This window comes from Haliotis cracherodii, unplaced genomic scaffold, assembly GCF_022045235.1.
Source record: "Haliotis cracherodii isolate W230 unplaced genomic scaffold, xgHalCrac1.p SCAF_21, whole genome shotgun sequence".
Taxonomy (NCBI): Eukaryota; Metazoa; Mollusca; class Gastropoda; order Lepetellida; family Haliotidae; genus Haliotis; species Haliotis cracherodii.
The window spans coordinates 11,979,161-12,001,648 of NW_027266277.1; the positions used below are offsets into that span (position 1 = coordinate 11,979,161).

At 40.5% G+C, this 22,488-nt stretch overlaps 1 protein-coding gene and 5 non-coding genes across 6 annotated transcripts; 1 reads left to right on the plus strand and 5 right to left on the minus strand.

Annotated features, from left to right (window-relative positions):
* Window positions 1-234: 234 nt before the first annotated feature.
* Window positions 235-316, minus strand: Trnas-aga (transfer RNA serine (anticodon AGA)). Its single transcript has one exon. It is a non-coding gene; the product is annotated as a tRNA-Ser (tRNA).
* Window positions 317-979: 663 nt separating this feature from the next.
* On the minus strand, window positions 980-1,061 carry Trnas-aga (transfer RNA serine (anticodon AGA)). The gene has a single exon. It is a non-coding gene; the product is annotated as a tRNA-Ser (tRNA).
* A 445-nt stretch (window positions 1,062-1,506) lies between these two features.
* Window positions 1,507-1,588, minus strand: Trnas-aga (transfer RNA serine (anticodon AGA)). Its single transcript has one exon. It is a non-coding gene; the product is annotated as a tRNA-Ser (tRNA).
* A 663-nt stretch (window positions 1,589-2,251) lies between these two features.
* On the minus strand, window positions 2,252-2,333 carry Trnas-aga (transfer RNA serine (anticodon AGA)). The gene has a single exon. It is a non-coding gene; the product is annotated as a tRNA-Ser (tRNA).
* A 663-nt stretch (window positions 2,334-2,996) lies between these two features.
* On the minus strand, window positions 2,997-3,078 carry Trnas-aga (transfer RNA serine (anticodon AGA)). Its single transcript has one exon. It is a non-coding gene; the product is annotated as a tRNA-Ser (tRNA).
* A 5,254-nt stretch (window positions 3,079-8,332) lies between these two features.
* LOC139470823 (PDZ and LIM domain protein 3-like) lies at window positions 8,333-22,000 on the plus strand. Its single transcript, XM_071253123.1, has 4 exons — window positions 8,333-8,544; window positions 12,033-12,184; window positions 17,287-17,525; window positions 19,048-22,000. Exons 1-4 carry the CDS (start codon window positions 8,434-8,436, stop codon window positions 19,140-19,142), a joined length of 597 nt encoding a protein of 198 aa, XP_071109224.1. The 5' UTR covers window positions 8,333-8,433; the 3' UTR covers window positions 19,143-22,000.
* The last annotated feature ends 488 nt before the right edge of the window (window positions 22,001-22,488 follow it).

Genomic DNA, 22,488 nt, shown 5'->3' on the forward strand with positions numbered 1-22,488 from the left:
GTGGTAAATGTTGGGTGTGCCCCCGGAAAGACAGCCACAAGCACTGAAGGGGTTACCCGTGTAAAACGAGGTTGCTGGCATGGCATTCTGGAGGTAGGTGATACGTGCCACACTGTGTATAGCTTGGGTATCTTTCTAGCACCTAAAATGGACAAGGTCTCATATTCCCCACGTACGTGGACCATGATGTCGCAAGTCTGCATGTGGTTAGCGGAAAACAGTTGTAAAAGATTGCGTCGTCGGCAGGATTCGAACCTGCGCGGGAAGATCCCAATAGATTTCTAGTCTATCGCCTTAACCACTCGGCCACGACGACTGCTGCTTTGAGAGGGAAACAGGCGCCTTGACTAGGCCAACTCAATTCTCCACATGCAAGTAACTTTCAAAAAACACACTGAGTGGATTGTCTTGATCTCACACTTTGAGGAAACCAAGGGGAACATGTGGTCAAGAGTGTGACTGTACTCGCCCTCCATATTCTTTTGCAAAATCTCCTATCCATGCACACCTAACGTTGTAGATTTGTGGTAAATGTTGGGTGTGCCCCCGGAAAGACAGCCACAAGCACTGAAGGGGTTACCCGTGTAAACATGCAAGTAACTTTCAAAAAACACACTGAGTGGATTGTCTTGATCTCACACTTTGAGGAAACCAAGGGGAACATGTGGTCAAGAGTGTGACTGTACTCGCCCTCCATATTCTTTTGCAAAATCTCCTATCCATGCACACCTAACGTTGTAGATTTGTGGTAAATGTTGGGTGTGCCCCCGGAAAGACAGCCACAAGCACTGAAGGGGTTACCCGTGTAAAACGAGGTTGCTGGCATGGCATTCTGGAGGTAGGTGATACGTGCCACACTGTGTATAGCTTGGATACCTTTTTAGCACCTAAAATGGACAAGGTCTCATATTCCCCACGTACGTGGACCATGATGTCGCAAGTCTGCATGTGGTTAGCGGAAAACAGTTGTAAAAGGTTGCGTCGTCGGCAGGATTCGAACCTGCGCGGGAAGATCCCAATTGTTTTCTACTCTATCGCCTTAACCACTCGGCCACGACGACTGCTGCTTTGAGTGGGAAACATGCACCTTGACTAGGCCAACTCAATTCTCCACATGCTTTCTCCACTTTCAAAAAAACACACTGAGTGGATTGTCTTGATCTCACACTTTGAGGAAACCAAGGGGAACATGTGGTCAAGAGTGTGACTGTACTCGCCCTCCATATTCTTTTGCAAAATCTCCTATCCATGCACACCTAACGTTGTAGATTTGTGGTAAATGTTGGGTGTGCCCCCGGAAAGACAGCCACAAGCACTGAAGGGGTTACCCGTGTAAAACGAGGTTGCTGGCATGGCATTCTGGAGGTAGGTGATACGTGCCACACTGTGTATAGCTTGGGTATCTTTCTAGCACCTAAAATGGACAAGGTCTCATATTCCCCACGTACGTGGACCATGATGTCGCAAGTCTGCATGTGGTTAGCGGAAAACAGTTGTAAAAGATTGCGTCGTCGGCAGGATTCGAACCTGCGCGGGAAGATCCCAATAGATTTCTAGTCTATCGCCTTAACCACTCGGCCACGACGACTGCTGCTTTGAGAGGGAAACAGGCGCCTTGACTAGGCCAACTCAATTCTCCACATGCAAGTAACTTTCAAAAAACACACTGAGTGGATTGTCTTGATCTCACACTTTGAGGAAACCAAGGGGAACATGTGGTCAAGAGTGTGACTGTACTCGCCCTCAATATTCTTTTGCAAAATCTCCTATCCATGCACACCTAACGTTGTAGATTTGTGGTAAATGTTGTGTGTGCCCCCGGAAAGACAGCCACAAGCACTGAAGGGGTTACCCGTGTAAACATGCAAGTAACTTTCAAAAAACACACTGAGTGGATTGTCTTGATCTCACACTTTGAGGAAACCAAGGGGAACATGTGGTCAAGAGTGTGACTGTACTCGCCCTCCATATTCTTTTGCAAAATCTCCTATCCATGCACACCTAACGTTGTAGATTTGTGGTAAATGTTGGGTTTGCCCCCGGAAAGACAGCCACAAGCACTGAAGGGGTTACCCGTGTAAAACGAGGTTGCTGGCATGGCATTCTGGAGGTAGGTGATACGTGCCACACTGTGTATAGCTTGGGTATCTTTCTAGCACCTAAAATGGACAAGGTCTCATATTCCCCACGTACGTGGACCATGATGTCGCAAGTCTGCATGTGGTTAGCGGAAAACAGTTGTAAAAGATTGCGTCGTCGGCAGGATTCGAACCTGCGCGGGAAGATCCCAATAGAGTTCTAGTCTATCGCCTTAACCACTCGGCCACGACGACTGCTGCTTTGAGAGGGAAACAGGCGCCTTGACTAGGCCAACTCAATTCTCCACATGCAAGTAACTTTCAAAAAACACACTGAGTGGATTGTCTTGATCTCACACTTTGAGGAAACCAAGGGGAACATGTGGTCAAGAGTGTGACTGTACTCGCCCTCCATATTCTTTTGCAAAATCTCCTATCCATGCACACCTAACGTTGTAGATTTGTGGTAAATGTTGGGTGTGCCCCCGGAAAGACAGCCACAAGCACTGAAGGGGTTACCCGTGTAAACATGCAAGTAACTTTCAAAAAACACACTGAGTGGATTGTCTTGATCTCACACTTTGAGGAAACCAAGGGGAACATGTGGTCAAGAGTGTGACTGTACTCGCCCTCCATATTCTTTTGCAAAATCTCCTATCCATGCACACCTAACGTTGTAGATTTGTGGTAAATGTTGGGTGTGCCCCCGGAAAGACAGCCACAAGCACTGAAGGGGTTACCCGTGTAAAACGAGGTTGCTGGCATGGCATTCTGGAGGTAGGTGATACGTGCCACACTGTGTATAGCTTGGGTATCTTTCTAGCACCTAAAATGGACAAGGTCTCATATTCCCCACGTACGTGGACCATGATGTCGCAAGTCTGCATGTGGTTAGCGGAAAACAGTTGTAAAAGATTGCGTCGTCGGCAGGATTCGAACCTGCGCGGGAAGATCCCAATAGATTTCTAGTCTATCGCCTTAACCACTCGGCCACGACGACCGCTGAGTAAAGTTGCTTTTAATTTGGTAGTCTACTTATTGCTACTAGTGGCTGAAGGAAAAAAATGGAAAGTTGGTTTCCATATGTGTTTCATGTAATTTTGGTGTAATATGAGAAACTGTAAAGGTGGAAGTATACTTGAATAAGATCGCTTGTTTGTTTTTCAGGCTTGTAAATCTTCCAAGCGGGGAGAGAGCTCTAATTTAGGGACCGGGCAGTTTATATATTTTTAGATTTGACAGTCAAGTGTAAAGGGATTGTGTGAAGGTTAAAAAAAGATATTTTTAACCTTGGAAGAGATGTCTATATTTACGGAGGAGAATTATTCCTCGTGGAACAAAGAAGGAGAAATCCGTGGTATTGGATCACTGCTTACATCTGTCTTAAACGACCGGTCCCTAGAACGATTGCCCACTCTCCTACCCAGAATTCCTTGCGACCGGCGGGCAGCATTTGCTGAATCACCACTGCTCTGTATGTGGTTGATTGCAGGATGACAGGGCCTTAAATATATATACCGGGGTTATAGTATCCTTGTATATAGTACTGTGATACCGGTTGTCATCACATATGATAATGTTTGAATATTATATGATTTTACTGAGATTGAGTCTAGAGATCTAGTTATATATACGTAGATTACTGTTGATAAATATTTCAACCTGTGACCACAAGTCCTTGACGTCACGTTTCACATTCATAATAAATACGGGATAAATCTTCTCGAGATCTCTACAGCATTTACAGAATGTGAAAATATCATCAACTAAGTTCACCACGAGTAATTCTATCTTTGTGTAGATTGTTCAGTAAATAAATCTATTTTGAAAATCCAGTAGCTTACTAGCTTAAATCTGTAGATTTAGTATGAAAAAACATCTTTCCAATTAATAGGAAAGTGGAAAATACCATTCCAGTATTCTAATACTATAATGTTTCTGTCACTCTTGATTAATTTGTCATAAAAAATCTTGGATCCCTAGCTTTTTATGTGAGAGAATGTCAGAAAAAGAATTGTAGATGCTAAGTTGACTTCAATTTAATTATCTGTTTGCAGCGTTAGAAATTGGCACTAGTCCTATAGTCCTTGTCAAAGTGCCCAATGGTAAAGGTATCATAAGGACTAGTAGAAATTTGTCCTTTTTAAGGGTTTTGCTATATGTTATCATTATATGGACTAGTGGACGAAAACTGTTAGTTTCTAACCCTGTGTTTGTAATGACAATTTTCCAAGCTTTAGCTTTTGATAGTCCAAACTTGTTCCTTATATTTTGTATCTGCTCTTAAAATCTTCAAAATTTGTACTACCATTTTTATAAGAAACATCTCTTAAGTGGACTCCATGATGAATGTTATGCTTCATAATGTATAAGCATTCAAAATGATGATTTAACCAGAGTGGTTGAACCATGATTTGTTCTCCATCATGATGTATATGACCATTATCAAACTCATGTTTCTATAAAATATGCCCCATGCAGTCATAAGGATTGTCCATATGAGATAAGCAGTCAACCATATTAGAGCTAATTAAGAATATGTGAATGATATGTTATTGCTACCTGTATTCTTTAAAAGATTCAATGTCAATCATTCTAAGACCGCCATCACTATATGCTGGAGTCATGTCTTTTCTTGTTATCTTATCCTTTTTTTTCATTCCAAATGAAATACAAAAACTTGATTTCATGAATAAACGTTCTTGGCAGGTTAGGTAGTGCAGAGAAAATATGTACTGGAGTAGAGACAGCCAATTTTTTTATAACTGTGATTTTCCCTATTGGGGTTAAATTTCTTCTACGCCAGTTGGCAAGTATTCTGTATATTATATTTAATCATTTCTTTGTATTTATTGATCACACTTCTTCTTTTAAAGAAGGGTTTAGTTTAATACCTAAGATTTAAAAATCTTCTTTGTGCAAGTCTAATTTTAAATCATTAACTAAAGTTATATTATTTCTCGACATTGCACCTATACAGATTGCTTTTGTCCTATCTACATTCATTATAAAAGGCCAGACATCTTTAAGAAGTTGTTTAATGTTTCTATGGCAGAATTTAGACTATTTTGAGATCCATCCGGAAAGATTTGAGTATCGTCACCATATTGCCCTAATTTGTGTTCTAGGTTTTTTAGTGTAATGCAGGGTTAGATATGCTATCATAGTCCTTGCCAAAGTGCCCAATGGTAAAGGTATCATAAGGACTAGTAGAAATTTGCCCTTTTTAAGGGTTTTGCTATATGTTATTATTATAAGAACTAGTGGAAACAGTTAGTTTCTAACACTGTAATGCCCTTTATGTTAGAATTATCCCTGATCATTATTCTTAGTATTTTGACTACAAATAGGAATAGGTAGAGATACAGGGTCTCCTTGTCTACATCCCCTTTCTAACATAAAAAAGTATGAACGACCACAGATGCTGATGTATTATCAGTAAAAACATTCATCTATTTAATGGGTTTTTTTCTTTAAAAAACAGTGTTTTTCTTATACTTGTTCAATAAATTGTTTTGAGACTGTGTGAAAAGACTTTTCAAAATCAGTTGATAACAGGAGGCGTGGAATTCTTAATACGTTATATAACACATGCCTGTGTTCATTTATATAGACATCAGGTTATGTGTGGAACAGCGAGACGTGGCTGTGTTAAACAGGGTGGTCGTTAACTGATAGAGTTGTCTCCCATTTATTACGAAGAAGGGGATTTAAAATCTCATTAATCACACTTCCTCCAGTGAATACAGTGAACGGTACGAGTAAAATATTTCTAATTGAGCATACGCATACCTTTTTGTCATAGTTTTCCAGTTTAACTAGTGTGGGCTTGAAATTAAATGACTAATAAAGGTGGTAGAGTATCAAAAGTAGCAACAACCCATGCTTGCCGTAAAAGGCGACTAACGGGATGGGTGGTCAGGCTCGCTGACTTGGTTGATGCCTGTCATCGATTCCAATTGCGTGGATCGATGCCCATGATGTCAATCACTGAAATGTCTGGTCCAGACTCTATTATTTACAGACCGTCGTCATATAGCTGGAATATTGCTGAGTGCGGCGTTCAACAACCAACCAACAACCAACAACAATTAAAAGTAGCAACTGATTTCTAACATCCGACAAATTTGGACATTCCACCAATTTTCATCACGGATTTGAATTTCTAGACAATGTACATTTTCCCGTTCCAACTACCAGTTTGAATAGTTGACCTGTGATTAGCGCGTTATTAACACAAATACGGAGGTTCGATGGTAATAATAGTAACTATGGTTCCAATGAAAGTATCTCCTTCCACATATTGACCGCCTCCGCCCGGAGAGCGGAAGGTCCGGGGTTCGATCCCCGACCGCGTCATACCAAAAGACGTTAAAAGATGGTACTTGTTGTTACCCTGTCTGGCGCTCGGCATTAAGGGGCTAAAACAAGGACTGGTCGGCTCGGAGTCAGTATACTGTGTCTGAGTGGGGTACTCATGTTAAACTGCGGCATGGTATCTCAGTGAGCTAGCACTATAAATCGGCATCAGTCCGGACTAGTACAAGCAGCCACACAAACACACACATGTACATGCACGTCGCTATATAAGTGCAATAATCTTGGACGCGACGTTAAACACCATTTCACCTCACCTCACCTTCCACATATTATAACAATGTGCTTGTACTAGTCCGGACTAATGCTGATTTTGTAGTGCTAGCCCACTGAGATACCATGCCGCAGTTTAACATGAATACCCCACTCAACCACAGTGTACTGACTAAAGCCGACTAGTCCTTGTTTTATCCCCTTAATGCCGAGCACCCGTGAAGATCCGGGGTAGAATACCCATGCTTGCCGTAAAAAGTGACTATGCTTGTCGTAAGAGGCGACTAAAGGGATCGGGTTGTCAGGCTCGCTGATTTGTTGATGCATGTCATCGTATCCCAATTACGTGGGTCGATGCTCATGATGTCAATCACTGGATTGTCTGGTGCAGACTCGATTATTTACAGACAGCCGTCATATAGCTGGCATGATGCTGAGTGCGGCGTTAAACAACAAACATAATGCCCAGCGCCAGGCCGGATAATCTTTCGTAGTCTTTTGGAATCGAACCATCGTCCGTCCGCTCTCCGCGTGTTTGTTGTTTAATGACACACTTAGCAATATATGATAGCTATATACGACGGCGACCTGTAAATAATCCAGTCTGGATCAGACAATCCTGTGATTGATATTGTGAGCAACGATCCACGCCATCGGGGTAAAATGACACGAAATCAACAGTCACCCAACCGGTCCGTTTAGTAGCCTCTTAATTACGACCAGCATGGGTTGTTGGGGACCACTAATTATTCTAACCGGAATCCTCAAGGGGCCATTATTACATAATATGTTACTATGCTAAATAATACTTCAGCAATGTAATGTAGATTCACTGACGAACTAATGTCTGCGTGCTCCGGGATGATTCGTGTGTTTAGTTCGAAATCATATGTTGGAGGTAGGGGATGGTGTTCACGGCAACGACTAGGGCCAGGTGAGGTTTATTGCTTGCCTCCGAATCTCCTTGGGGAAATAATGCAATATTATCCTATATGTAACAGTCGATGAGTTAAATGTGACGAATTAAAACAGAAACTCTTCGAAACAAATGATCGAACTGAAATCAAACAGATTTACATTCTTCATTCATACACTGAACAGAAACGTGAGGGAGGAAACATGAATATTTTGGAGAATATATATTTACGAAATTATGTGCTCGGTCTTCTACGAAATAATAACCCACACACCCCACCCCACCCCACCCCACCCCACCCCATGCACACACAAATGTTCTTGATCCCTGTAAGTAATTTTAAGTTTTGTTAATATTTATTTTTTAAACGTGAATTAATTAACTCCATATATCATAATTTTAGTCATTTAGTATAAGTTCTTTTCACTCAGATTTCCTGCAGAAATTAATGAAAAGTACATTGTACCCAAGCTTTTGGAAATATCCCACGACCATACAAACATCAAGCAATGAAGCATGACGATATGGAGTTATTCACTGATGGCCAAAACCTGCCCCCGCAGGCTCCTTAAACTATAAATGCGTTCACTATAATTTCGACAATCGTGAATGCAAACCACTGTACTTTAGTATTCCTGTTGAGTAGTTCTGAACAAGTAATTCATTGTAATCCCATATGTGGGACGGGTGCACCTCAAGGCTACACCTATCCGGAGCGTGCTTTCCAACACTGGCCCCTATAACAGCAATGCAGTGCATGTAGGTCGGTAAACACTACCTACACAGACGCTAGGCAAGCACGAGCTCCACGGCCTTCACGAGCGGTAGCAGACGATAGGTAACATCAAAATGGCGTCCGGCGATGTAACTGTTAGTCTTCGCAGATTTGACACAAGTCAGCCATGGGGTTTCAAGCTACAGGGAGGGACCGAATACGGCCTACCTCTTTTCATCGCCCAGGTTGGTATTTAACTTCATCCCATGCCGGGAGTGCGTGATAGAAGTTTTTTGAGTGAGTCAGGCATGGGTCCCGTTGTGATAAACCACAGAGGTGAGAGAGAGACGGTGTAAAAGCTGACAGTTCTAATCTAATACATTCACATCCGACACTTTTCGTTATATATAGTGTTCTATTTTGGTTAGAGTGTTTTAAATTAGTGGAATTCTCGACACTTAAATGAATGCGTATGGACAATTGGCAAATGCGAAACATTCGTTTTGAGTTAATTGTAAAGCAACATAAAAACATACAAGCATGTTGAGCTGTTTCTGCGTTTCTCGGAATGTTCTCAACGATTCCTTCATAGATGGTTCTTTAACATGCAAGATACCGCGTTTAACACTATATGTTTTAATACTTATTAATTCGCCAGAAATGTTTCGGTATTTGGTAAAATATCACTTTTTCATGTATCTTTATAATGAGAAGGATTAGTCACTAAATCTACGTTTGCATCGTTGTGTAATGGGTGATTCGGCGCACCTGTTGGGAGGTCCGGTTCAGGTTACAAAACAAAACCAGCTGATTGAGAAAACATTACACCATATTCACTATTTATGGATTGAAACAAAGCCAAGGTCACGTCAAAGCAATATTTTAGCTTATAAACATACACAGTTATTTTCTCCGTTACATACTTTTTCTTATTTGGTATCATTGATGATCTTCGTATTGTTTATGGACGTTATAGGAATTAATTCAGTATCATCACAGCTTTTGAGCATGAATTAATGGCTTATACTTTATATATGTGAGGGTCTTTTTAAGTACTAAATGAGTAATTTATTTTAAAGCCGATGCAGTGTTAATAACTGCGAATATGTTTGTATAATACAATCTAACGTATTGGTTAATCGGCTGATGGCGAAACGGATCCGTTAATTAACAGATAATATACTTTCTCTCTCTAGTCCCACGTAAATGTAACTTAATGTTTAAACTGAACTTAATAAGAGATTTCTCCTTTATGTATCTAGCTTCGTCCTCCCCGTGAGTAAATAATGTTCGCTGTGAGTTGCTCCTCTTCCGCACTGCCGCTGCACTCGCGTACCTTCTAGACCCATATATAGAAAGGAATGCACGCTCGCGCCAAACACATCGTTCGGGTTACCTTGACCACGTGATACGTGGGAAGTAGAGCTCCGCGCAGCGGTAGCTTGGTGCCTATAACTTTTGATCTGGAGTGTAGCGCGCCCTGTAATGGAGCTTTGGAGCATGCACACTATGTTTCGAGTTTATGCCTTGATACACTTAATTGTTTACACGCATATTTTGATAGCAGTCTCATTCGACTAAGATATTTTACTCCGATTCGATACTTATCTTCACGCAGAGGTGCCGTGTCAGAGTGAAAGATATGGTTTAATTAATTAATATCTAACTTTAAATAGGAGATAAACATACTGTGTTTTCAGTGTACCTGAAGATTTAACCGCGCTTTAGTGAATTTGGAACCGAGCTCTCGCGGCCAATTGATGAATTAATTGCAGAGAATATTTTTTAATAGTCACCGAGACAGAATTAGCACAGAAATATTAAAAACAAAATTCTTTGGTGTTCAGAAAAGTCTGGATATAACGAACGTCAAGACACGACGGAAATCAGTCCGTCATATCCCGAGTACGTTACTCCCCAATTCGTGTTGATAATTTTATGTTGACTTGCCTGTTGCCAGTCGTATAAGGCACCGCAATTCGCTGCGCAGAGTTGCGTCCCTTTGGGCACGCCAGAAACCTATGATTGTGGATTCGAATCCCGGCACACCCCGGTTATGTTTCTAGGTTTGTCAGCACCATACCCGTGCTCGTGGGTTTCACCGAAGTGGTAAACGTCTGAGACCTGCATCACTTCGGGATTTCCTCCCACATTAAGCTGACACGCCGATATAACTGGAATACTGTTAAGAGCGGCGTAAAAAATAAGAAAGAAAGATTTGCCTGTTGATTGATTACAGACACAGTAAATGACTTATAATTACTTTCCGCGAGAGGTCAACGCTAAACTTAGTTACTTACGAAAACGTCAAGTCAGGTGTAAGATATTTGATTTATAACATCTTTGAATGACCTATGTTTTGAGTTTGACCTCGTAGCGTCACAACACTGGTATCTGCACTCGTGACTAGCTTCGCTTTTTTTCTTATAACCAGAAACCAAAACATCAAAGTATGTATACTATTTAACTTTAAATGCCCTTGATTTAAACTTTTGTCTCATCAATTTCAAGGTATTAATACGTTTCATTTATATCTGTTAATCACGCAATAATCACTGTTGTGCATATCATGGCAAAAGATAATTACCCTCTTAATAATCGGGTCTGGAACAGATAATGCAGTGATTAAGATCATGGGGGGATAACAAAATTAATTAATAATAAGTAAATAAATAAAAATAAATTTACATATAATGTAAAAAATATATGATTTATTAATGATATTTTCCTACATGTCACGACGTTTCACTAACAGACAAAAGGTCATGGCAAAAGGAGAAGACTCGGTGACTTGGTTAATTGCGTGTCATCGTTCCCCAACATCTTCCCGAGGCAAGAGAGTTAACTGACTTTAAAAGTCCAGTTTACACCCTTGCCGAACTAGGCTGGAATTACTGGGCTCGATCGTATAGCGCCACCAGTGGCTATTACCAGTCATGTCCTTTCTATGCCTCTCCTATTGACCTGTCAGATTCAACCTATCGTATCACTTGCATTTACTTCAAACAAAACGGTGGTGCCCAGTCAAGACGATCTGGTTGATAATCAAGATATATATTGTGATAAAACGAGTCTTACATCGCGAAGTGCATCAAATCACGTGAGCACCTTGATTAAAAGCATGAAAAGATTTAGAAAATATCTGTTGACAACGAGTTAGCGGTGCACATGTTTTGCAAATCCTGCAGTCGACAGAAATCTGCATGACACTTTACGAACCGGATTTCGATTTCAGTGCGCGATTTTGATTGGACTATGCATAGACTCGTTAGTCCAGCCAAAATGTAACTCCATAATACCAGCCTAGTTCGGCAAGGGTGGAAACTGGACTTTTATAGTCAGTTAACTCCCTTGCCTCGGGAAGATGTTCCCCAACGGCATGGAACGGAATTGTATTTACAGACCATCCAGGGTAGGTATGCAATTTTGGGGGAATATTTACACTACCTCTGTTTCAAATTGTGCAATACACATTACTTTGTCACGTGCGCCATCATCTTATACTAAAGTGAACCCCGTTATTACGGACATCGTTCTTTCCGGACGATTACGATATCTAAATATAAACAAAGGACATTACTCCGTATCCATGATTCCTTAACCCGGACATTTGTTAATCCGAGTGAGTGAGGTAAGATTTAACGTCACATCGGCAGTATTTCAGCCATATCGTGACGATGTTAATCCGAACTGTTCTGTCCGTATTAACGAAATTTCACTCTACGTTTACCAGGTGTCCCCCAAGAGTATCGCTGGAACCGCCGGGCTGCAGAATGGAGATGGGATCGTGAGGATCGGGGATGCGTGTGCAAATGGCTGGTCTCACGAAAAAGCCAAAGCCGAACTTATCCGGGCTGGCAACGATGTTGATCTCACAGTGAAGAGGTAATATGGCGGGTACCCGGTGGGGTGGTTAAGTTTCCTTTTGTTTCGTAACACGTAGTCATAAGGATTCCACATGATGTTTATAACCCCTTACCCCCAAAGCCCGACAGTGGACTGTTTAGATGACCACTCTTTGTATTAATGGGATATCAGCGTTAGAAATTGGCACTAGTCCTGTTGTCCTTACCAAACTGCCCGATAGTAAAGGTATCCTAAGGACTAGTAGAAATTGGCCCATTTTAAGGGTTTGGCTATATGTTATCATTATAAGGACTAGTCGACAAAAACTGTTAGTTTCTAACCCTGGATATACGTTTACCATATTTTCTCTGATTCATCACCAACAAAAGAACGCGAATACTGTACATGTTGGTTAATATTTGAAAAATTACTCATATTCAAGAGATATCAGATTGGTTCGATACACCATCGAACATACTCTTATGTTGTTTGAACCGACGCTCATGAACGCATCACATATGAGCCCAAAGATACATGACTCCCGATACACCATGTGACTCGTGCATGATTCGCGTATAAACTTTGGAAATCATGTGATAAGAATAAAGACAATGTGGTAACACTAAACTGATTGTTAGTGTTGTCATTAGGTTGTAGGCTCGCTGACTTGGTTGATGCATGTCATCAATCCCAATTGCGTGCGATGTTTATGATATTAACCACTGGATTGTCTGGTCCAGACTCGATTATTTACAGACCGCCGTCATATAGCTGGAAAATTGCTGAGTGCGGCGTTAAACAACAAACTAACCAACCAACCAACATTGGAAAAACATCTTCTAAACGTACATACCTCTCTATGTATTTCTATGGTTATCATGTCTTTTGGCGGTGAGTATATATGCTGTTTTGTCACGATCCAGCCCACGATCCTACGGAAGCCTTTTAGGGCCATTTGTTTTTTTATATTGTTTTCGATATTATCTTGAAATTTCAAGATACTAAGTTGAAATTTCAAGATAGAGAAGTTGAAATTTCAGGATACTATCTTGAATTTCAAGATACTAAGTGGAAATTTCAAGATACTAAGTGGAATTTCAAGATGGAGAAGTGGAAATTTCAAGACACTATCTTGAAATTTCAGGATACTAAGTTGAAATTTCAAGATACTAAGTTGAAATTTCAAGATACTAAGTTGAAATTTCAAGACAGTATCTTAAAATTTCAAGATACTAAGTTGAAATTTCAAGATACTAAGTTGAAATTTCAAGATAATAAGTTTTTAACATCATAAGATGTAAAAATACGTTTGAAGTGAATAAACTTGAAATATCAACTTAGTATCTTGAAATTTCAACTTCTCTATCTTGAAATTTCAACTTAGTATCTTGAAATTTCCACTTAGTATCTTGAAATTTCAACTTAGTTTCTTGAAATTTCAAGATAGTATTTTGAAATTTCAAGATACTATCCTGAAATTTCAAGATACTATCTTGAAATCTCAACTTCTCTATCTTAGTATCTTGAAATTTCAAGATAGTATCGAAAAAAAACCAAAAAAACTAAATGGCCCTAAAAGGCTTCCGTACGATCCAGAACCCAGGGATTGATATTCTTCAAAACTGACCGTAGTTCTGATCATGATACACAAATCCCATAAAATCATAATTGCATTTTTAAATGCTTAAGATAAACAATATAATCTTGTTTCATAAGTTTTTATTATTCTGAAGAATATACTTATAGGTTCATTTTAATCAAAATGCCCGAAAAGTGACTCATCCTTATCGCTAAAGTGATATATATATATAAGAACCACGCTGCCGGTCTGCCCCAGATCTCGTTCACTTAGAGGGGAAGGCACTTGTCTAGGCTGTGTCTATCGTTGCGTGCCACACTCACACAACAACTCGTTTTGCAAATGGACTCCACTGACGGACGGTAGGTTGTGCAGATGTGACGTTTTCAAAGCACTGAATTGTTGCAGCATCTGGGACATGAAGTCCATTTGCAATTTATTGGATGCTTAACGAAACGCTTTGTGGAAAACATTTGGTTATCAACTTTTACGCATCAGAATATAGTATGCTAGGTTGTAACGTGCGTGCATGCACACGCCTACTATTATAATTATATGTACGGGAGACTAGTCCAGACTAGACAAGTGTCATATGAAATATAGGAAATTATATATTCTGGAGACTAATCTAGGTCGTCATAATGTTGTAAATAATTTTATATGTGAGACAAGGCAAGATAGAAATATAATGTCGATTATGTACATGTATATAGAAAAGTTATCAGGCGATTGTGTTTTAGGGTGGTGAATATCCTGTATTAGGAATAAACATTGTCATCAGCTCGCCAAGGCTCCTGAATATTATTCCCAATGCAGGTTATTTACAAATCCCGAGCGTGTGTTTCTTAGCTTCTATAACGGACATTTTTTCTCTCTCAGAAACTGTGGAATGTGCGCATTAACATATAACGTAACAAACTCAGTGATTAGTCATTTAGACGGCGACAAAACAGTACTCGTAAAATAGCGCCATCTGACACTTGTTTCATAGACAGTGGCTGAACTACCAAATTGGCAAAATTTATAATTTTTAAAGCATAAAAATAACTTTGTCAGTGATCGTCTTTCGCGGTAGTCCACCCGCTGAATTAAGTTATATATAAGTGATTACCCTTCATCACTGGAATGTCTGGTCCAGACTCGATTATTTACAGACCGCCGTCATATAGCTGGAATATTGCTGAGCGAGGCGTTAAACAACAAACAAACAAAACAAAAAACATCAGAGAAAAGCTACTAAGTCCTTGCGACGTCACGTATGTTTTGTCCGTCTGGTCAAGTTATATGTCTTAACGTTTCAAGCAAAAACAAAGCAAAATTTCGGAATTATGTCGGCGAAATCCAGCTTCTTGAAGTCGGGAAAAGACGCAAATGAAGAAAGCTTCGGGGGTCTGCAAACACAGGTGTGGAAACTGATATGCCATCCGCCCTCGCTAAATTGCTTCGTTTTACTTTGTATCTACGCGAAGAAGTTATAAAAGCTACATAATTACATACACCTGGACAAAATTAAGCACCACCGGATTGAAACACATATTTTTAAAAGTTCAACAACCATCCGTGCACTGTCATGACAGTTGACACACGTGTTGCACGTGCAAATCACACATTGTAAGCCATATATTGGTGCACGCAAAACTTCATGTGGTCGATTTATGCCGTTGGTGCACAGAGGGTCAAACGCACGTTTCATCTCAAGTCATTTTACAGTCAGTACATTATATTTTCGCGTTGACACCCTACATACCCAGGTATGGCGCTAAGTACATATACATATCGTCTTGGTCGTCAGTATTGTGCATGTCTTTGTTTGTTTGTTGTTTAACAATTGTTTACCTGAAAAGAACACGAGAACATGTGGTCAAAATAGGGAATTGGATCGGGCATCATTTTATACAACCCAAGTGAGAATTGTTTGATAGGCATTACTTAGAAGTTGACGGATGACTATGTAGACACAATTTATGGATAACAGCTTCTTTTAAACTGTAAAGGCGATATTTTGGTACAGTTCCTTATACGTTTCCTTGCTTGACAAACGGTATAAGGATCTATACCGAAAAAAACTGTGTCTACTTAGTAACCCAAGTGAGATATGTTCGTTTGTTATTTAACGCCGCACTCAGCAATATTCAAGCTATATGACAACAGTTTGTAAATAATCGAATCCGGACCAGACAATCCAGTGATTGTCAGGATCCAGGATACGATGACATGCATGAACCAAGTCTGCGAGCCTGACCACCAGATCCCGCTAGTCGCCTCTTACGACAAGCTTGGGTTGCTGAAGACCAGTTCTAACCCGGAATCTTCACGGGACTTGTGCATGTGTGGCAACTGATAACAGGGAACGCGGAATCCTGTTGATTTCTTTTCAAAATCATATTGGTATATTCATACCATCCACATATATCATTTGCCACTGTACTGAAACAAGTGGTATATATAAATAATACATGTCCATAATTGCTTGGTGCTGTGGCGAGAAGAAGTTTAGTAATAATTGATGTAACTATGTTCTTATGGGTTTTTTTAGTTGTATTTCAACATTTAATTTCGTTATTTACGGAAGGATAGGAGAGATAACCCCGTTGACCTTACCGATGATGCTGTACCGATGAGAGTTACTTCCCTTGGGGAAATAAAATTTATGATGGCGTCGAACAAAGAAAGTCGCCTAGATTCGTCCCGTGGTATTGAAACTATTGATAATAATTTTGCGCCCCCCAGACGGGCAAAAACGCCACAGTGCGCACGCATTAATTGATGCAAAAACCTATGATCTCAAAACATATATATTTTCACTTTAGATAGAGACGTAGCTATACATGTTATGTGTAAGGCCAGGTTCTCACAGTGTCGATTATGGCTCCCGTTTGAGATCAGACAGCCTACGACACGAAAAGTGAAAAAGTCGGATACTATCCTCAATGATCTGGAATGTCCTATCATTGTCTGAACGCAGTCGTGTACGTTCGTAACAGAGTCCTACGGATTGGGAAAGGTCCAGGTCGGCCAAGCACTCCCGACAGTATGGTGCGTCCCGTAACATTCGATTTTGTCAAGTCGGATTACAATCGTGACAATGTTCGTGACAGATTCTGCTGTGTCGGATTAAAATCGTAACAATGTCCTGTGTTGTTTGGACTGTGTCCTCTGTATCGGGACGCTGTCGATCCTGATGAGCTTGCATGAATTGTTCATTGTCGTGTCTTGTCGATTGAGTCCAGGTTGCGTCCAGATCTTGCCGAATGCGAACCGTCTTTGTCGGTTCACTGTCCGGTCACTGTCTGATCTCTGTCGGATCGCATTCGGGAGATTCGTTGCGCTGTCGGGACAGATTCGGTCGTTTTTTTTTACCATGCGGAAGATACACAAATCGGATCAGATTCGGCTTGAGAACGGGAAAATCGGGAAGAATTCGGCTGGAAACGGCTGACTCGGGACGCTTCCTGAACAATATCTGATTGTTTGTGAATTTCCCGCCATTGTCCAAATGCCAGTTCTTTGAACTGAATATAAACAAAAAACACATTTATTTAAAACCCCGTTGTTTATTCAGAGGTGCTGTGAACACGGCTGACCCAGCAGTGAGGGCCGCAGGACAGCAGGCAGCGTCCCCCAGGGTGGAGCTGGACGAGGGGAGCATCAACCCCCACATGAACGAGGGGTCCGCCTACAGGGACGTCAAGCCCAAGACATACCAGATCCTGGAACAACAGTTGTCAGGAAGCACGCCCCCTCCTTCCGCCCTGGGGCGAGGCAAGGGGCGGCAGGCCGGAGGAGGGGGTGGCGGTGCGGGTAGGTGTACATCCCGATTCAGTGTCAGATTTGCTCATACGACTGAGATTGATTTGGTCGAACCAATAAATATGATAAACACACTAATGTGGAAACTATTGATATAACTTTTAACACTCTTTGGTGTACATTTGTACAGTTCATAAAAAGAATGGGCGGTCTATCACTTCCAATGTTTAAAGAACATAACTTGCTTTACTTAAATGGCTTTAACTATAAAATACCATTCTACCTAAATTTGGAAATTAATCGATTCTGATTGGTCAGTCTAATTGGTCACGGGTGGCCCAGTCGTCTAAGGCGCCGCGATTCGCTGTGCAGAGTTGCGTTCCTTGGGCACACCAGAAACCTAAGATTGTGGGTTCGAATCCCGGTTCGCCCGATTATGTTTCTAGGTTTGTCAGCACCATACCCCTGCTCTCGGGTTTCACCGAAGTGGTAAACGTCAGAGACCTGCATCATTTCGGGCTTTCCTCCCACATTAAGCTGACACTCCGTGATATACCTGGAATGCTCTTTAAAGCGGGGTTAAACCCAACTCACTCACTAATTCAGAAAAGAAAAGGTAACACTGTAAGCCATGTGGTTTTAAGAAGCAGCCATTTGCACTCACAAATTTGGGCCCAACCATTTTACAATCTGGGTGGGTGGCCCCGGCAGGAGATAAATTGTCATTTTAGTTTTCTGGGTTTAAGCAGTCATAAAAAAGGTAGGGGCAAATGTGTTGTAAATGCCAAATCAAATGCATGTCCACACATTTCCATAGATTTAAATACAAACCAATGACATATAATGACACCAACAGCCAAAATGAAGTATGGAGTATTATGCTCTATCAGCCAAGTCTGTACCCCTCACTGCAAATTGTTTGTAAGGCTAAAGTAATTTTGAGTGTCTGAAGGCAATGAAATTATTAAGTCTGACCGCCCTATCCCAATCTTAGGTAGTTGTTTCGACAAGTCATCATCAGTATCATCGCTGAACCTACACTAACCCATTCCTGTGGTTCTTGTGATCGCAAATTACCGGTGCTTGATTTTCATTATCATTTTAACCGACCAGTCTAACGTGGACATAAGGGAAAGAGTAAGGGAGATAACTCGACTTAGCTAGAAACCAAAGCCACCGCTTAATAATGGATATGAAGGCATCCTTTCCATTAAAATGAATTTGGAGGGCTTTCTTTTGCATGTCAGTTTTTCGATGTTGGAATTTCTCACAAACTCGATCATAATTAATGGATGGGTCTGGACATGCCAACATTGAGGCTTGTTTGTGACTCGCATTCTGATTGGTACGTTTGACCTATTAGCGTAGCCAATCAAATTGGCAAATTGAAATCAAGGGCCAGTAATTTTCGATTGCGAGAACCAGGGCAATGGATTACCCAAATGTTAGCCATGGTGATAGAGAGGATGTTGACAAGTCCCAGAATCCCCTCAGGATGCAAATGTTATCATGTAATCTTCATGTTTTTTGCACCCTAAAGCAAGAAATATAATTGGAGCTCATTACATTCCAGGACCGTCCTCCATTTTTGATCGGAAGAAGCAGGAGAGGTCTGGCTACCTCCAAGCCCAGGGCAAGTCGATTCAGAAGGCTTATGGTGAACAATAAATAGCAAAACATGTGATATGTAGACATCAATGGCGGAAGTGTTTTCTTGGAATCGGGGCGGTTCTATTGCGGTTCTGAAGAAATCGTTCCACTTTGAGGACTTCTGTGGTGCAATTCTCCACAAGGGATTACCATGACAATAACTTTTATATTCCCTGCATAATGATGGAACTATATTATGTCGGATGTTGAGTAATGGTTCCATTTATCTCCCCCCCCCCCCCCCCGCCCCCCTCCAACAACCCTGCTAGCCTACCCCCACCCCACTCCCTAGGGTAACGTGTACACCTTCCCTATTTAGAATCTCAATGCATATCTAACCATTGTCCATGTAATGCGCACATCAATGTAGAGGTCTTGCAGGGAGTCTATATCTTTCCTATATTCTTCCTGGCTCTTAGAAGGAGTTAAAAGTTTGATGTTAAATTAAAAAAATACGCCCTGAAGATCAGGAGCGGGGTATCAAACTTTCAAACTGCTCCCTCAATAATATAGTCATATTTGATTGTTTATATCATAGGGAAGGGGACACACTTCTACCTTGTTATTCGAGAACAGTAACGTGATCTGTGCCGTAGCTATTTAAAGCATTTGCTTGTCAAGCTAAAGACCAAATCTGATGCCATACATGGATGTACACAATATTGCTAAAGCAACGTAACATCATGGTCATTTACTCACTCAAAAATTCAAAAGACTTTATAGCTTGAACACGACGCAAGGGAATATCTCTTGAGAGTCCATTCTCAAATATATCCTTTATTGTCCATGGTAAAGTATCTCCACCTTATGATAAACAAACAGCATTAGGATTTGGCACTAGTCCTATAGTCCTTGCCAAACTACCCAGTCGTTAAGGTATCATAAGGACTTGTAAATTGTCGTTTTTAAGGGTTTTGCTATATGTTATCATTATAAGGATAAGTGGACTAAAGATGTTGGTTTCTACAGCTGAAAAAATCCTGGAGCCATTTGGTACGATAGATTTATTTAGAGCGGACATGAATTGCACGGTGCTTAAAATAACCAACCAATCAATTTACTCTCATGAGCGAGAGAAATTCTGTGCTGAGATGCTGATAAGAGAGATGGAGATAGTGACGTTACTTCAAGCTATGATGAATGGGTACAGGGTATATATTGTAACCGACCCGTGAAGACCCGGGGTAGAATAGGTCTTCAGCAACCCATGCTTGCCGTAAAAGGCGACTATGCTAGTCATAAGAGGCGACTAACTGAGTTGGTTGATGCATGTCATCGATGCCAATTGCGTGGATCGATGTTCATGATGTCAATCACTGGATTGTCTGGTCCAGACTAGATTATTTACAGACCGCCGTCATATAGCTGGAATACTGCTGAGTGAAGCGTTAAACAACAAACAAACAACATTTATTGTAACCGATTGGAAATATAGTGCGCTGGATAATCGCGGATGAATATTTGGTGGCAGGATAATAGTGCCAGATTAGGCTCCAGGACGAGTCTCTGTGTGGGGGGTCCACACAGAAAGCGGTTATCACTGAAAATGTCACTTCATTGACGCTTCATTACAATAAATCCATCACCCATCCCACCACGCAACCTGCTTTATTTTATAGTTAGCACCACTCCCCAAATAGTTTGAATAATGAATTTCCTTGTTTGATATGTGTGGTTGGTTGTTGTGTTCTGCAATTACAGATTATTCAAATATATTTACAAATATAAGCCTGTTATGATACAGTCAGCCCCCGATATAACACAGAGGGACACAGGGAACAGTGGAGTATCACCAGGGAATTCCCATAATATGTATAAAGTGACATTAAAAAGTTGTTCGGTTATTAGAACCTAAACCACAAACAGAAAGTAACATTTGATGGTTTGAAGTTATTTTAATTTACTTTATTAATTAATTTTATAAATGATAATTAATTAAATGCATTCTATATATTCTGTGATTACAACAAACACCTTGTTATGTGAGAAGTAAATCCATTCACATGTTATCGTAAAGATATCAGTCAATTGAACAAATTATTAAAGAAGTGTGGTATACGTTTTATATAGACCTGATATACCAAGCCCAATCCTGATCTCTCTAGTGTGATAATTAACATGACAGTTTGGGGGATAATGTAACATGACAGTTTGGGGGGATAATGTAACATGACACTTGGGGGGAATAATGAACTTTGGAATAAACTGATTGGAGGTTTCCTTGGAGTTTGTAATATCCGGAGTTGACTGGAATTTTTTTAAATGTTGTATTACATGAATATGTTGACTATTCATATATTTTATAAAAATGGCGTGCCTATAAAATATTAGGTCATTAAACTTAAACAGTCCTGGAGCAGTTTAAGTCTAGGATAGAGCATTGTAAGTCTCAGGTTGTGATGTACAATAATATGTTTGAATATCACTTCTCTTTTTCTTGTTAATAACTGTCTTGAACAAACATGTACATATGAATTCAATATACAATGGAAAGGGTTTATTTAAACATGAACATTTTAAACAAAATAATGCAAATAATTTACACATATTTATTTTTTGCAGTAAATTGCAAGTGAATGTGAAGCTGTCTTGTCTACCAATCATGCAAAATCCAGTTTGGCAAAATCTACTAATATCAATTAATAAAAATTGCCATTCTCCGAGGATACTGGCCGCCATATGGAACTAACCAGAATGTAAATACATGTAATACATCCCACGTTGAAACTACTCCACGAAGCCCTGGGTTTTGCATGGTGCACATACCTATGTTGCTTGTTTCTTTTACACCTATAGTGTTCATCTCTCTGGAATTAATTCCAGGTTCTGGCTATGTTCTTGAAATCTTTTCATGCAATAAAAATCCTTATCAGCTATTACCGTGTCTTTATATATCGGATCAATATTTCTCGGACTGTCGGCATGGATTGTTGCTCACAATATCAATCACTGGATTGTCTGGTCCAGACTTGGTAATTTTAAGGCCACAGTCATATAGCTGGAATATTGCCGAGTGCAGCAGTAAACAACACATACACCTATTACTAAGACTGTGTTCATCATAGGTAGGCTTGTGAACCGAAGTGATGGAGGGTCTTAGACGTTAACCATTTACAAACTTACAAACTGGTCCAGGAAGTTGGCCAAGGAGGGGTTACTGGAGCGGGAGCTCAATACTGTGAATATGGTAGTTTGAACATTGCCTGAATGCATCATAAAGCAACAAGCAAACAAACTGACACCTCACAATTCAACACTTCACAAAACATTAGTGGACACAGGTGGCCCATTTGTCTAAGGCACTGCAACTGCCAATGCAGAGTGCCTTGGGCAGCCAGAAACCTATGATTGTGGGTTCAAATCC